The sequence below is a fragment of the Falco rusticolus genome, chromosome 3 (genome assembly GCF_015220075.1).
Source record: "Falco rusticolus isolate bFalRus1 chromosome 3, bFalRus1.pri, whole genome shotgun sequence".
Lineage (NCBI taxonomy): Eukaryota > Metazoa > Chordata > Aves > Falconiformes > Falconidae > Falco > Falco rusticolus.
In genome coordinates this window covers 102,774,737-102,789,919 of record NC_051189.1, presented here as the reverse complement: position 1 = coordinate 102,789,919, position 15,183 = coordinate 102,774,737, and the positions used below count along the sequence as shown (strand labels likewise).

The 15,183-nt window shown below is 46.0% G+C and overlaps 1 protein-coding gene across 4 annotated transcripts in view; it reads left to right on the top strand.

The window, feature by feature from the left end:
• The first annotated feature begins 13,406 nt into the window (after positions 1–13,406).
• LOC119144723 (collagen alpha-1(XV) chain-like) overlaps positions 13,407–15,183 on the top strand; it is a 136,796-nt gene continuing 135,019 nt past the window's right edge. For all 4 annotated transcript variants that reach the window (XM_037380424.1, XM_037380426.1, XM_037380425.1 and 1 more), the window contains exon 1: positions 13,407–13,542. In XM_037380424.1, coding sequence (XP_037236321.1) covers positions 13,487–13,542 — 56 coding nt within the window. In that variant the 5' untranslated portion in view covers positions 13,407–13,486. The remainder of the gene's footprint in view (positions 13,543–15,183) is intronic.

Genomic DNA, 15,183 nt, shown 5'->3' with positions numbered 1-15,183 from the left:
GAGGGAGCTAATTGGCGCTGCAACCTGTGATGCAGTGTCCTCACTCTTCTTGTAGATGTCCTAGATCCTGAGGGAACATATGGGAGCTTCAGAGAACTTCTATGAGCTCTTCTTCAGGATGCCTGCTAGATTCTAGAGATAGTTGCTGCTAGCCAACTCTAGCCATTCTGAGTCACTTCTGTCAACTGTTCTATATGAAACATGCTCTGATCTGAGTGCAGGACTTGGAGGGCAGCTCCCAGAAGCAGTGGTTTCTGCAGCAGCTTGGACAAAGAGGGGTGGCCAATGTTAAGTGTTCAGGAATGGTGGGGATGTGCTGCAGGGCACAGTACCCAGTACTAAACGGAGTTTGGGGCCAGGTTTGTGTCCTGGTACATCAGTAGCCTCAGCCCAGAGCAGGCTGCAGAGGAAGGGTACAAGCCTTCTAGATCTAAGGCTGGCGGGAGCGTGCCTGTGGCTGTTCTTTGGAGCTGGGGCAGGCGGGCAGTATCCTGCCCTGGGGCAGTGCCTGTTGGTTGGGAAGCTGTGGTGCCGAGGTACAGAGCTGCAGGAGGTCAGCAAACTGTGCTGCATCAGGGGAGGACTGACTTTGAGAAAGTTGTGTAGAACATTCTATTAGTTAATGGGGTTTATGTCCATTTTTGATTTCATAATCTGTTTGAAAAGCAATGACTAAGAAGAAGGCAGAGTCTGTTTATACAAAAAGAATGACGAATGATCTTCCTTTGCCTCATGAATTTTATCGGGCACTGCTGACACTAACTGTTCAGGAAGCATTTCATATCCAGTCATGTCATTTCTCCCATGTTCTGTCAAGGTTTCTTTGTCACTAAAGTTGTAGAGGATGACATCGAAATATCTCTTGGAAATTTTTCCATCTTTAAGCAGCATGGCATTTTCAACAGAAATCTTGGCAGTTTGAAATGTAAATATGTCACACTTTTGCAGAGTGTTTCAGAGTTTTTACAATGACACGCTACCCAAGTCTCCTGAAATAACTGGAAAGATCACTTTGTAAGATACTTCAGCCCTCACAGATAAGTGAACATCTGATTCTTCATTTTGTTACATTCAAAAAGAGAAATAATTTGAATGAGTAAGTTTAAAATTCAGATGTTTCAAATACTGGAATGTGCTGACAATAACTTCCTTCTCCAAGTGCTAGAGGAGCCAACAAGGACGGGTATCGTGCCATGCTGAATCTTGTTCTCACCCGCAAGGAGGAGCTGGTGGGGAATGTGAAGCTCAAGGGCAGCCTTGGCTGCACTGACCATGAAATGGTGGAGTTCAAGATCCTTAGGGCAGTGAGGAGGGCACGCAGCAAGGTCACTGCCCTGGACTTCAGGAGAACAGACTTCGGTCTCTCCAAGGATCTGCTTGGTGGAGTACCATGGGATAGAGCACCATGGGGTAGAGCCCTGGAGGGAAGAGGCACTCAAGAAAGCTGGTTAATATGCAAGGATCACTTCCTTCAAGCTCAGCAATGATGCATCCCAACAAAGATGAAGTTGGACAAAAAAGCCAGGAGGCTGCATGGATCAACAAGGAGCTGCTTGACAAACTCAAACACAAAAAGAAAGCCTACAGAGGGTGGAAGCAAGGACAGGCAGACTGGGAGGAATACAGAGAAACTGTCCAAGCAGCCAGGGATCAGATTAGGAAAGCTAGAACCCTGATAGAATTAAATCTGGCCAGGGACACCATGGGCAACAAAAAAAGCTTCTGTAGATACGTCAATGATAAAAGGAAGACTAGGGGAAACATGGGCCCTCTCTGGAAGGAAACGAGACACCTGGTTACCTGGGACATGGGGAAGGCTGAGGTACTCAGTGACTTTTTTGCCTCGGTCTTCACTAGCAAGTGCTCCAGCCACACTGCCCAAGTCACAGAAGGCAAAGGCAGGGACTGGGAGAAGGGAGCATCACCCACTGTAGGAGAAGATCAGGTCTGAGACCATGTAAGGAACCTGAAGGTGCCCAGGTCTGTGGGACCTGATGAGATGTGTCCATGGGTCCTGAGAGAATGAACTGGTGGATGAATTGGCTAAGCCACTGTCCATCATGTCTGAGATGTTGTGGCAGTCTGGTAAAGTTCCCACTGACTGGCAAAGGGGAAATGTAATGCCTGTGTGTAAAAAGGGAAATAAGGAAGACTTGGGAAACTAAAGGCTAGTCAGTCTCACCTTGCTGCCCAGCAAGATCATGGAGCAGATCCTCCTCAAAACTGTGCTAAGGCACATGGGAAATAAGGAGGTGATCAGTGACAGCCAGCATGGCTTCACTAAGGGCAAGTCATGCCTGACAAATTTGGTGGCCTTCTGTGATGGGGTAACAGTGTTGATGGATCAGGGAAAAGCAACTGATGTAATCTACCTGGACTTGTGCAAAGCTTTTGGCACTGTCCTGCATAACATCCCTGTCTCTAAACTGGAGAGACGGGGATTTGACAGGTGGACCACTCGGTGGATAAGGACTTGGCTAGACGGTTGCACTCAAAGAGTTGTGGTGAGCAGCTTGATGTCCAAGTGGAGACTAGTGACAAGTGGCAGTCCTCAGGGGTCCGTTCTGGGTCCAGTGCTGTTCAGCCTCCTTGTCAGCAACATGGACAGTGGGATTCAGTGCACCCTCAGCAAGTCTGCTGATGACACCAAGCTGTGTGGTGCAGTCAACATGCTGGAGGGAAGGGATGCTGTCCAGGGGGGCCTGGACAGGCTTGAGAGGTGGCCCTGTGTGAACCTCATGAAGTTCAACAAGGCCAAGTGTGAGGTCCTGCACCTGGGTTGGGACAATGTAAAGGAATGAAGGCAGTGGGTTGATGAGCCCTGATAACATGCAGCTGTGGCCTTGCCTCGAAGGCAGCGGGTTGATTGACATGGACAATGTGCAGCTGTAGCTTGGTCCTGCTAGGTAGTTGAATAGCCCTGAGGCTTGGATGGAGTAGGAGCGTGGTCTGACTTCTGGAGGAAGGAGAAACAGCGTGGACAGTAGAATCTGAACGATGGTAAAAGTCTTATTGCAGCCTGATAGCTTGCTTGTGCTGCAACAGGGCAACCCCCAGTATCAATGCAGGCTGGGCAGAGGATTGAGAGAACCCTGGAGGAGGAGGAGGTGGGCTTGGGGGTTCTGGTGGATGAAAAGGTCAACATAGTGCAACAGTGTGCACTTGCAGCCTAGGTGGCCAGCCATACCCTGGGCTGCATCAAAAGCAGTGTGGCCAGCAGGTTGAGGGAGGTGATTCTCCCCCTCCACTCCGCTCTGGTGAGACCCCACCTGGAGTGCTGTGTCCAGCTCTGGGGCCCCCCACATGGGAAGGACACAGACCTGTTGGAGGGGCTCCAGTGGAGGCCATGGAGGTGCTCAGAGGGCTGGAGCAGCTCTGCTGTGCAGACAGGCTGAGGGAGCTGGGGTTGTTCAGCCTGGGGAAGGCTCTGGGGAGACCTTATAGCAGCCTGCCAGTGCCTAAAGGGGCTGACCAGAAAGCTGGAGAGGGACTTCTTACAAGGGCCTGAAGCAGTAGGACAAGGGGGGATGGCTATCAGCTGGAAGAGGGGAGATTCAGACTAAGTATAAGGAAGAAATTCTTCACTGTGAGGGCAGTGAGGTACCAGCACCTGCTGCCCAGAGCAGCTGTGGGTGCCCCATCCCTGGCAGGGCTCAAGGCCAGGCTGGGCGGGGCTGGGAGTAACCTGGTCTGATGGAAGGTGTCCCCATGGCAGGGGTTGGAACAAGATGATCTTTAAGGTCCCTTCCAACCCAAACCATTCTATGATTTGATGATAACATATCTCAATCCATTTCTTTCCCAGATATGGTGAAAAGTGGGGAAAATGTCACCCAAGATATGGACTTTGAGGATAAATGTTTGTCTGGATTATCAAAGAACCAAGGTGAAGCACTTTCAAATGCCTTTACAGTGACAGTGGCAACTCCTCATGGAGTCATTAAAAAAAAATATCAGTTTTTCTTTTGCTTATCTGCACTTTGATAGCTCTGGTATCAGAAGTCCTGGTGACTAACAGCTACTTCTGGGGCATAATCAAAACCCTTGAGATTGTGAAGACAATCTGAAAATACTGGTGTGCTGGGACATTGTCCTCAGTTTCAGATAGCTATGTTTGTTAATTATAAGATACTGAGGAATGGGTATGTAAGTCCTGGTTTCTCTCTGTTCTCCTCTTGATCTTTCAAAGACGCAGAATGCAGTGTTCTAGCAGAGTAGCAAGGAGCCAAATGGCTTGTTAGTTGTTATTTTGTGAAATAATGTTGCAGTTAAGAGATTTTCAAGAATCGGGATCAAATCCTTTAATACATTCCAAATACATCCCAGAACCTCCAAAGGAAATGAGGCTTATACAATCCTCCTACTTTTGTGTGCGTGCCATGCTGTGTGTGTCTCCACATCTGTATTTTTTAGCTAGTCTGTTGGCTTGTTCCAACCATTTGGTACAAGTAGGGCCTCAAGCAGATTAGTTTTCTACATTTTTCTACACTACAGACGGGCAGCAGGAGATAAAAGACCTGGTTTATTTAATGGCAAGTGGCTCGCGGGGAGCAGTGTGGGTCCTTGTGGTCTTGGGTTTCCTTTACTTTTGGTCACTGCATTGCTCAGGCAAATCCTTCTTGCTGCTGTTCTGCCCTTGCCTGTCCCCCAGGCACTAGTTCTTGGCTCCCTTTGCTAGAAGCTTTCCCTGCACCTCCAGCCTGATATCTCCCTCCCAGTCTGTCAGCTGCTGGCTAATGCTTCTGCATACAGATCTGAAGTAGCTGGGTGCCTTATGCTCTTAACCAGTTTTTTCTAGGAAAGTGGAGCTTATGCACAGTACTTTTTCTTTGCCCAACTATCTGATTTTTCTCTTCTCCACTCCACACCTTCCTTCTGTCCTCTGATAGAAGAAATACTCCTTCTATCTATTTGCCAATAAATTATGACTGACTTAAGCAATTTCAGCCAAGCTCGATGGAGAAGCATAGACCTTCAAAGATGTTGCTCCAAGTTTTGTGAGAATTGGATGAAAGAATCCTAAATTCCTGGCTACAGTGAGGGAAAGGCAGTGTGGACTGTTGCCCAGGCAATCTCACTTGCAGGGATCATCTGGGCAGACAGCACAGGCTGGTGTGTCAGCGAGACTTTAGCTCAGAACCAAGTTTAGCACAAATAATCACCTCTCCAAGAAAATGATCTGGGAAGGTCAAAGTGAGCTGGGCGTTAAGCATGAGAGAGTCCTGAGTCCTGATGGGCAGGGCTCCAACAGCCAAACCAGGGGGAACGGAGAACCTTGACCACAGCTACTCCCAGGGCGCCACGGGATGGTGTACACTGTACATGAAACCATCAACAGAGGCTCTCAGGGCTACCTGACAGGCAGAGGAGATCACTGCCTACAGCAGTGTGGGACTCATTATGGGATGCTAGGCAGAAGCATTTTGGGATTGCTTAAGGGAAGAACTAAAGGTGGAGGAAGGTGTGGGAATCAGTGGTTTGGGGAGTAGCAAGCATGGGAAAATAGATAGGTAAGGGGGAAAAAAGGCACTGGTGATGTGCAAACAGATGTCATTATGTTTTTCTGGCCATGCCTTGTTCCTGGCCAGTGCAGTCAGTGCGTCTTCTAATTAAACTCTATTTCTGACTGTTTCCTGGTTTAAGGGATGCTGCGTGGATGTGTGTGTGCAGCGGTGTGCATAGCAGCAGCTGGAGTGGGGACCAGAAGTCTGGTCTGGACACTGGAGAGGCCACGGGGTCAGGGGTTGGCTGGCTGGCTGTTGGGGGGGTCACAGCTCTGGACCAGCTGTCAGAGAGAACCGTCTGCATGTCTGTGTCTCCACGTGCGAGTGACAGAGCAGGGGACCAACGGGACAGCACCCAGCTAGGCTGTGCGCTTAAGGCCACTTAATGGATGGATCAACAGTGAGTGTGTGAGTGTGTGTGTAAGTCTGAGTACCAGCAACCAGGGGCTGTGGACCCCAGAGGCGGTATGTCCAGGTGCCAGCAACTGGAGAGACAAAGGAATCACGGCCAGCTGCTGGAGAGACCTGAGTGCCTAAGGAGGGGAACATACCATGTATACACTTCTGCACACGACCCACTGGTGGGCTTCCATCCTAATCAGTCACGGGGGCACAGGGTGGTGCTGTCTGTTTCTGTGGCAGCGCTGTTTTCCCTCTGTGCTGAGCCGCATGGCTGGCCACATGCGCTGGTGCATCACCCAGGCCTCTGTGCCCGCGGGGGATACGGGCGCAGCCTCACCCTGGGCAGGACCCTGGGACACTGCGCTTCCACAGTCTCACCTCTCTCAGGGTACCGCATCTGGCAACCCCTGACGGATACAGATATTTGTGTTATTAAACCTCTAGAATGGTCACAATGTGATTTTTTTGGTTTTTTCCTCCAGTCACTTAAAAGGAATAGATGGGATTCTGGGCTTCAGGGCTCAAGTTAGTATTTTCAAGAAGAATCGGTAAGGCAGAGATTAGTATTACTATTTCCTTTAGGTAAAATATTTTCCTTTTCTTTCATAAAATAAAAGCTTTTTTGAAAAAGATATGATTAAAGTAGTTTTAGAGCAAGGATTCCTGACTGTAGATTCCTAATGATTCCTAACTGTATTTTTCTCCGACAGAATTTCATCAAAACGGGCATTTTCCTAAAATACCCTAACAGCTGCATTTTTTTCTCAACACTTGGATGCATTTTCAGTTAACAGTGATGGAGATAGAACTGTGATACGCCAGCACAGGCTGTTTGGAGTCACTGTCAGAGAGCAGCTGGGACTGACTGCTCCATCAGGGAAGGTGAGCCAGGGGCTGAGAGTGACCGCCGCTGAGGCAGGGACCTTGCTGACCAGGACACTGTCTTATCAGCGGCCGAGCTGGGCAAGCGCAGCAGGGTGTGGGTCACAAGGTCTCAGACAAGCAAAGCAATCACTCAGATCCACGGTCCGATGGGGGACTCCCGCCAGAAACAAATGGAGCCAGGGCTGGAGATACAGCCACAGTGTAGGTCCATCCAGGAGATGAGCTAACTGCAACATGGGTCCACAGCCTGTCCAGGAGGTTCTACGAGAGGCAAGAGCATGGCCGGGCACAGCTGCAATGTTCCTCAGAGACTGAAACCTGGAGCCTTACCCCAGTGGAGCTCCTGGCACGGTGGGCGGCGGCAGGGAGTGCGGAGAGCCCCAGACCCCCGATGAGGCTGTGCAGAGCAATGAGTGCCTACTGATGCACTCAGGGCCCCGGCAGGCTGTTCCTTTTTTGCATCAAACTGAAGGGAAAGTTTTAAATTCAAAGAAGAACAACTTGAACGCTAAAGAACTTGGCAGTACTGGCTTCACCTCCATAGTCTTATTATCAGCAGCTGTGTCTTGGCAACAGGTCAGGCTTCAATGTTACAAAGCAAATTTAGAGGTAACCAGATGCTACTCATCCTCCTGTGTCTAGACATGCTCATGTTGTGAGTAAAAATCATTTGTCTAGGAGCTTAATGCATTAGGCTATTTTTAAAGAAACTCTGATAAAGCACGTTTGTAAATTTATTACTAGATGTAAACCTTGTTCATGCCATTAGGTTTATTACTACTGCTCCACCTCTCTTATTTTCTTATATAACTGTTTGTTTTGTTTTGACTTGATAAACAAGAGTCATTACCACTATCAGAAATGATAAAACAAAAGCGGAGACCATTGTTCATAGCTTAATCACCTAAATATTACATTTACTCTTACATAGTGTTAATATTGTCTTGCAGTTCTTTCATATATGTAGCTTGGTTTCTCACCATTTTGGGTTTTCGCTGTCGCATGAAAGGAATGAGCAAGTTATGGGCAGACTAACAAAGGGATAATAATAAATCCCTGAGAAAATGTTACTGAGGAGAGGAAGTTCATCTAACACCATGGCCAAGAATGAGGCAAACTAACATCTGCATTGGATTACAGTGCTGCAGGAAAGCTAAAATGAGGCTGTGCTAAAAGAAGCCTCTGTTAATCTTACTTGTTTTTTCCATTTCTCCTTTGTTTATACTTTCTTGGAGCCAAGGAAACACCAGTTTCTTTATTAGCACAACTACCATCCAGATGTGCAAACAAGTGCTTGTAAAATCCCTTTTTAAAAATATATGCATCAGGACTAGGAACAACAACAAAACAGAATGCAAAACTTCAGGGATTTTTTGAGAAGTCACCTCTGTAAACACAAACCTTAACTGAAACAATCCCTGTGCTCTGCAGCAGCAGCTACGATGGCCAGAAACTGGCTTATTCAGTGCCCTCTCTCCTGCTGTTTGTAGCACTTCTAAAGGAAAGGGAAAACTCCTGCGTAAAAGAGCCGGAGCTCTGTGATCAGCATGTAGCCTTGGTCTTCTTTCCGGAAGGACTTCATAAATCTGCATAGCCTCTCTTGTCAGTTGCATATTGGTCACACCTTACTAAATGCACTCAGTTTGAAATGAAAAATCTTACTGTTTTCTGCTTTTTGTAAGTTCACCTGTGTGCCAGATATCCAAATAAGATTTTTTTCTTTGCTGGTATATTACCAGCTGTCAAAATTGTCTCAAAGTAAATCCTTAACTACTCTTGTAAGGTTGCCCTTCTCATCTGGGCACTTCCCATCCTGCTCTCATTGCCGTTGCAGGTGTAACTGGTTGATACGTACTGCTCGGGGCAATACTAAGGAAAATGTAGAAGCTAGATGTGCAGGACTGAGAAGGATAAAATTCTGGAAAATTAGCATTTTGTTGCTTTAGTTAGCAAATGTGATTGTTAAGCCAGTCTTCTGGGGTTTGGTGGCAGTTTTTTTTGGGTTTTGTTTGTTTGTTTGTTTTGGTTGTTTTTTTTCTTCCAAGAAGAAGAAAACTACTCTCCTCCTCTATTGCTCTACAGTGCATACCTCTCATGCATGATCCTGACTGATGTAAAAGTAACATGAGCAAAAATATATTTTCCCCCTCTTTGACTTCCTCTTTGCAAAGCACATAATTTGAAGGGTTTTCTTTTTCTTTTTGTTGGTGTTTTTATGTAACCAGTACATCAAAGAAGTGGCTTTTACACAGGTGTTGTGTGAGAGCTGAGGTTTGTGGCTGCTCCAGCTAAGCAAGACAGTTAGAAGGAAACCCTGAAACCCAAGTAAAAGGTATATACGTAGGTTTCAGGGATGATGGAAAGAAAACAGGAATGTCATCAGCTGGTTTGGTTAGGCACCAGTATGAAAAGGTTAGCTTTTCTTGAAATGTGTTATGGGTAAGGAACTAATATTTGATGTCTTGAGGAGTGACTAACAGTGTTCAAGTATTAGCACCCAGTTTCTACTCCAGTAGCAGGTATCCCAGTATCCCAGAGGGCACCGCACCAGCAGCTGTACCTCCCTCTGAGGCTGATTACAGGTGTTTTGTTCATTCAGTGCTATCATGTAAACACGTGGAAACTTGAAACATCTTAATTTAAAACTGACAGAAAGCGCTGAAATTGAATAACAATCGATTTTCTTTTGCCCCATCTGAAAGCTAACTAGATTTCTAGAAAGCTTTAGGGATATGCTGCTTGTGTTGAGAACTGCTTGTTGAAGTGCTCAGCATTCACCGTATTGGCTCATGACCTTAAATATTTCATATTTTGCTAAGCTTTGACTAATTAGCACCTACAATTTCCTACACAGGTTGTCTGCCTTAGGTTGTGTTATATGGAAAGCTTCAAATAATTCAATAATGTCTGATAAAAAAACTTCTGGAAAATCTTAAGAAGTTATGCAAACTTTAATCCATCAGTATCTAACCTTTTCACACCCTTAGTGGAACCGAATGGCTAAAATATTGAAAGTGTCTGTCTGTTCTTGGCTCATTGCTCTGAGCAGACTTTGGGGCTGGGTCAGAAGGGCGAGCAGAAGGAGCAGGCTCCTGACGGGGCTTCCTCCTCAGAGGGCTTGCTGCATGGAGCAGGGAGTCAGCCCTTTCCAGAGCCCAGAGAACAACTGAGCCCCTGAGGCAGCAGGATGGGGTAACATAGTGGGGGAAATGGTTGAAAGGAATGAAATGGGGCAGAAACTGGGTTTATGGTCTGTGACAACATGGACACGTGGGCAGGGATTGGGAGCTGGAAGAAGAGCGTGCTTGTTGTCAGGTGGGACAGTGCTGGAGTGGGCGAGGGGAGTGGAACTCAGGATCACAGGAGATTAGTATGTGCTTCTCTTCACTGTTCCTGGTTTCTGAAGCAATGAAATATGATGACAGGGTATTCGAGACAGAGTCTGATCAGTGTTCAGGTGATACAAGCCCATATATCAGGCAGGGATAAAACAGATGCTGAGTGAGTTAGCACTGCCTAATTTGTGTATTGAGCAAGGAAGCAAATAACGACACAGAATTTGGTAGATAAAGGTCATCATAAATAGACCTAAAAATTCAGGTGGAGGATGTGGGTATGGCATTAATTCATTTCCTATTTCTAAGTATTTTTTTATTTTTTAGGAAGCAAGGAATGCATCTGGCAGAAAGCATTTGTAGCATCAAAAGGTAAGCCAAGCTTTTAAAGTAGTTTGTTTTTAACCCATAAACAAGTTGAAGCTCATTGCATCTCAGCAGCAAAGTGAGAAAAAAGAAAACAAGTGCTTAAGTTGACTTTTTAACAACAATCACAGCAATTACAGGTAGTGGGAGTCTTGATGGGCAGGAAAGAGAATTTAGACCCTTTTGGCAGAGCAGACATTTCCTATCCCTATAGTGGTTCTCATGGCTGCGGCAGAATGAGGCTCTCCCTCCCCCTGCACTGGTGCTCCTGCTGATATGAAGGCGGCAGAACTGAGCTCTGTGTCTGTTCCGAATGTATGTGGGTCCATCGGTGCACATGCACCAGACCAGCTGCTGCAGCACAGGAGGGCAGGGGGGAGGTCTGGTGGGAAGCAGCAAGTGCAGGGGGTGAGTTGTTCAGATAGAGGGTATAGGATGCAAATCTTTAGGAAATCAGGAAAAATACCCTGCATCTATCTGAAGACAGTAAGAGAAACAGACACACTTTTATTTGTCCAAATATGTATTCAAGGACTACACAATTTATCTGGATAAAGCAGAGAAGTGTTTTGGTCACTGATAATTTCTTCTTTTTAACCTACAATTAAACCTTTGGATGATGGAATTTTTTGTTTCAGGAGATAGCCGGTGAAGGTAACCTTTTAATTTTATGTTTGAGGATGACACTTACAGGCTGTTTTGACAGAGCCCCTTAGCAGCGATGCATACACTGATGCATGGACACTGTTCTCCTTCTGCTGCCCTTCACAGCACCATGGTCGCCAGTGCATCGTGGCGTACGGGCAGCAGAACAGGACGTGGCAGTGCTCCTGCCCCAGGCTGTGCCGGGGAGAATCGTGTCCATCTGATGTGGATGAGTTAAGCTTGTGCAAAGGCTGGCGGGAACGACGCCTGACGCTCTTTGGGCATGTGAGGCAGGTGGCCCAGAAGCTGCTGCTGGCCAGCCGCATAGAGCATGCACTCTGGGCTGCGAAGGTGCGACTGAGGATGGCTGGAGGAGACAGCTGCGCCACCGGCGTTGGCTCTGCAGCCTGGGCCTGGAAAGAGAAGGAAGCGTGGCTGCTGGGGCAACAGGCAGGGCTGCAGCGTGGTGGTCCCAGTGCCAGGGCCTCATGCTTTATACGCAGGTCTGGTACGTTCCTGACAGTCTGACTAGTGATGGCAGAGATTTTGGGCATGTAAATAGCATGTCTACTTCTTTCTTGTTTCTGGAAAGAAGAGTTTGTTTACTAAGAATCACGTCTAGTTACAAGCCTCGCCTTGATCTGCGTGAGTTGCTGCAGCAGCATTGAGTGGTCCTTGCTGGTGTGTCAGAAGGCATGCCCCTGTGTCACCTGGGGAGGGGGGAGGAAGTTTTTTTTTCATTTTGAACAAGTTATTTAAAAAGCATAAATGGGTGCGTTTGTGTGCCAAACAACTCTTCCTAAAATAAAAACAGTGAAAAAAGAGTCAGACTTAAAACATGTGAATCATATTGTTGCTCAAAGCTTATTTCACCCACATCTTGTTTTTTAAGATGTATAACCAACTTTTAATTTTAAATTTTGAAAATTTTGGAAAAAGAGTCAAGCACATGGGTAATGTGTTTATTTCTGTCTCATAACCGTGGGCGGTAGCTACCCTGTGACAGTCACAGGCAGCATAAGCACTCTTTCTGTCCTGCTGGCATTGTGTGTTTACTTTTTCTGGTACTTAAATTCCTACCTTTTCTTTCCCTAGCTTCCTTAAATAGCAGCCTTACTACCTGTGGGCGAGTTTCCTTTTTAACCTCTGAATCCTAAGGATTTTAACCTCAAGTCATTCCAGAGGTCTCAGCCAGAAAGCAATCGGAAGAAGAACCACAATTTGTGATGGGACAACAGGCAATAAGGAAAGCAGAATGCACTATATTTAGAGGAGAGGGAGAACAGTTCACAAAATTACATTAGTCTGCCGCTTGGAAAGAATTTTCCAAAAATGCGCTGATGAAGCAGAAACAGACAAACTTGGAGAAGAGCAAAGAATGCATTTATCTGCTGAAATGTGATGTCAGATACAGTGGTCGTGTGCTGTCCTTAATTTTAAAGTTCTTTGATAGATGATAATCGCAAAGAAAATTATTCTTGAAAAAATTTTTTCCATTCTGTAAACTGAAAAGTGAGCCTTAAGACATAAAAATTGGCATTTTTATTTAAAGCAGTTTCTGCTTTGGAAGTTTTTATTTATGTCCTTTTAGTCTTATGAATAGGTGGTATAGACTTTTTTTTTTAAATAATTTACCAACAGACTGTTGAAGATGATTTGACAATGCTTTGATTACTTCTGGTTTTGGTTATAATTCATTCTCCTAATCATTACAAATATTTTCCAATTTTAAGACATTTGGATATCTTAATTTTCTGTAAGTAAAATAATGGCAGCTGAACTATTGGATAAAGGAGATTTGAAGAGGGAAGAGAAATCTATTTCAGACATCCTTGTGACACTGCTACTCTGTGTTGCCAAATAAATCTGAGTTCCTGTAACATGGAGTTTTGTCACTTTGGAAGTGAAGTTTGATGTTCATCAGAAATATATTTTCTACAGCACAAATAAGATTAGATCAGCCTGCCAGCAAATGTAGCCATAGTACACAGTGGCCTTGTCTGACTGACATTTTTCCACTGACAACTGGTGAGAACTGTGCCTGTCATACTTCATGAGATCAGGAATTTCTGTTCTTCCACCTCTGTTATTTGAACATTGCAGCTTAGTATGTGATGGCTTTTTTTTCTGAATAGGCCTTAGCTTTACTTTGTATCTTGGTTTCACTTTTTATGTGTGGATTTTAACCTCAAGTGTGGATTTTATTTCAATTTTTTTTAAAAAAAGACCTAAATGCAGAGGAAATGTGTTTTAGGTCTTAGAGGGGAGCAACAAGGAACAGCATGAATATAGTATTCCTCCCAGAAAAGGACTCCAGACACTGACAACTTGCTGTAAGACCTCATCCCCATGGACAACACCAGAGTGAAACCACTGACATTAGCACCCAGAGGAGCAGTGGAAGGGTGAGCATAACACCAGAAAAGGGGTAGAAGCTAAGAAATATGTCTGTTAAATTTTTAATTATATTATTGCTATTATTGCATCTTTTCCTGTATGTAAGTACCCTAGCTGCTTTATTTTTCATTCTTTTTCTGCAATAATTAGATGAAGACTAATGGTGATCCTTGAATTAGACTGTTAAAAATTCCATTATACTAACAATATTGGAATCACAGATGGTTGTGGTGGGAAGGGACATCTGGAAGTCATCTGGTCCAGCCCTCCTGCCCAGGGAAGCTGGAGCAGGCTGCCCGGGACTGTGTCTGTCTCAATGGCTTTTGAATAGCTCCAAGAACAGAGACTCAACAGCCTCCCTGGCCAACCTGTGACAGTGCTCAGTCACCTCACAAGTGTTTCCCGATGCTCAGAGGGACCCTCCCGTGTTTATCCCTGCTACTGCCAGTCCTGTCACCGGGCACCCCTGAGAAGAGCCTGGCTCTGTCCCCTTTGCACCCTCCCACACGGATGAGATTCCCCTGAGCCTTCTCTTCTCCAGGCTGAACAGTCCCAGCCTCTCCTCATGGAGAGAGGCGCCAGTCCCTTGGTCATCTTGCTGGCCCCCCATTGGACCTTCTCCAGCATGCCCGTACCTCTCACGTGCTGGGGAGCCCAGAGCTGGACGCAGGGCTCCAGGCGCGGCCTCACCGGTGCCGGGCAGGGGGGAAGGATCCCGTCCCTCAGCCCGTGGGTAGCAGAGAGGACCTGTAAGGCATCCCACCATGTCTCTGCAATTCTAACAGGGTTGTGGCCCTGCAGCTGCGCACAGGTCTATGACTCACCATGTCTATGCCTCACACTATGTGTGTAGTGTACATGCACCTCAGAGAGGCACCCCCAAGCCCTGGTTTGCCAGCAAGGGTCTGGGGTTTTCCAGTAATTTTCTTACCTGCAAATGCTGGAGGTGACCATGCTGAAGCCTTGTTTTGCTGATTTTGTGTTTCCTTCCTGACGCATTGCCCCATGCCCTTTGCTTGTCAGCCCTGTCCCTCCCTCCCTCACAGGGCTGCTGATAACTCTGTCCTTCTACTGCCATTCCTGGTTTAAATTCCTTCTTCCCACGTCAGCCATACTGGTGGCAAAGATACCTTTGCCCTGCTTATTGAGGTGGATCCCATGTCTCCTCACGTTCTTGGGTTTATTTATTACAGTTTGAGAGGTGTGCTGCGTCTTTGCCCATAAATGAGATTCTGAGTGTAACAACTAGATCTGGAAAAAAAAAGATGTTGCTGTGTTCTTTGCTATCATATGCATGTTATAAATACCAGGTCTCATGCTGATCCTGGTCTTGATCTAAATGTATATTTAGGGCAAGTATGCTGCGTAATATCCTTGCACTGTAGGCATCTGAAAACCTTTTTCAATAAGGCCAGATTTTTAATTTTTATCTAAGCAAAGTACTTGTACTCCTTTTACCTGCGAAGGTGGATTATCAGTCCTGACCATGTTATGATGATGATTTATAATGTAGAAACTTGAGACAATAATCTAATGGTGATTAAAGATTTGGCATTTGCAACACATTGTGGTGGGCTTACAAAGCAGGATTTTATATTTCTGAGAACCCCTGCTTCATTTGAACCAGTGATACAAGAGATTTGTCCCCG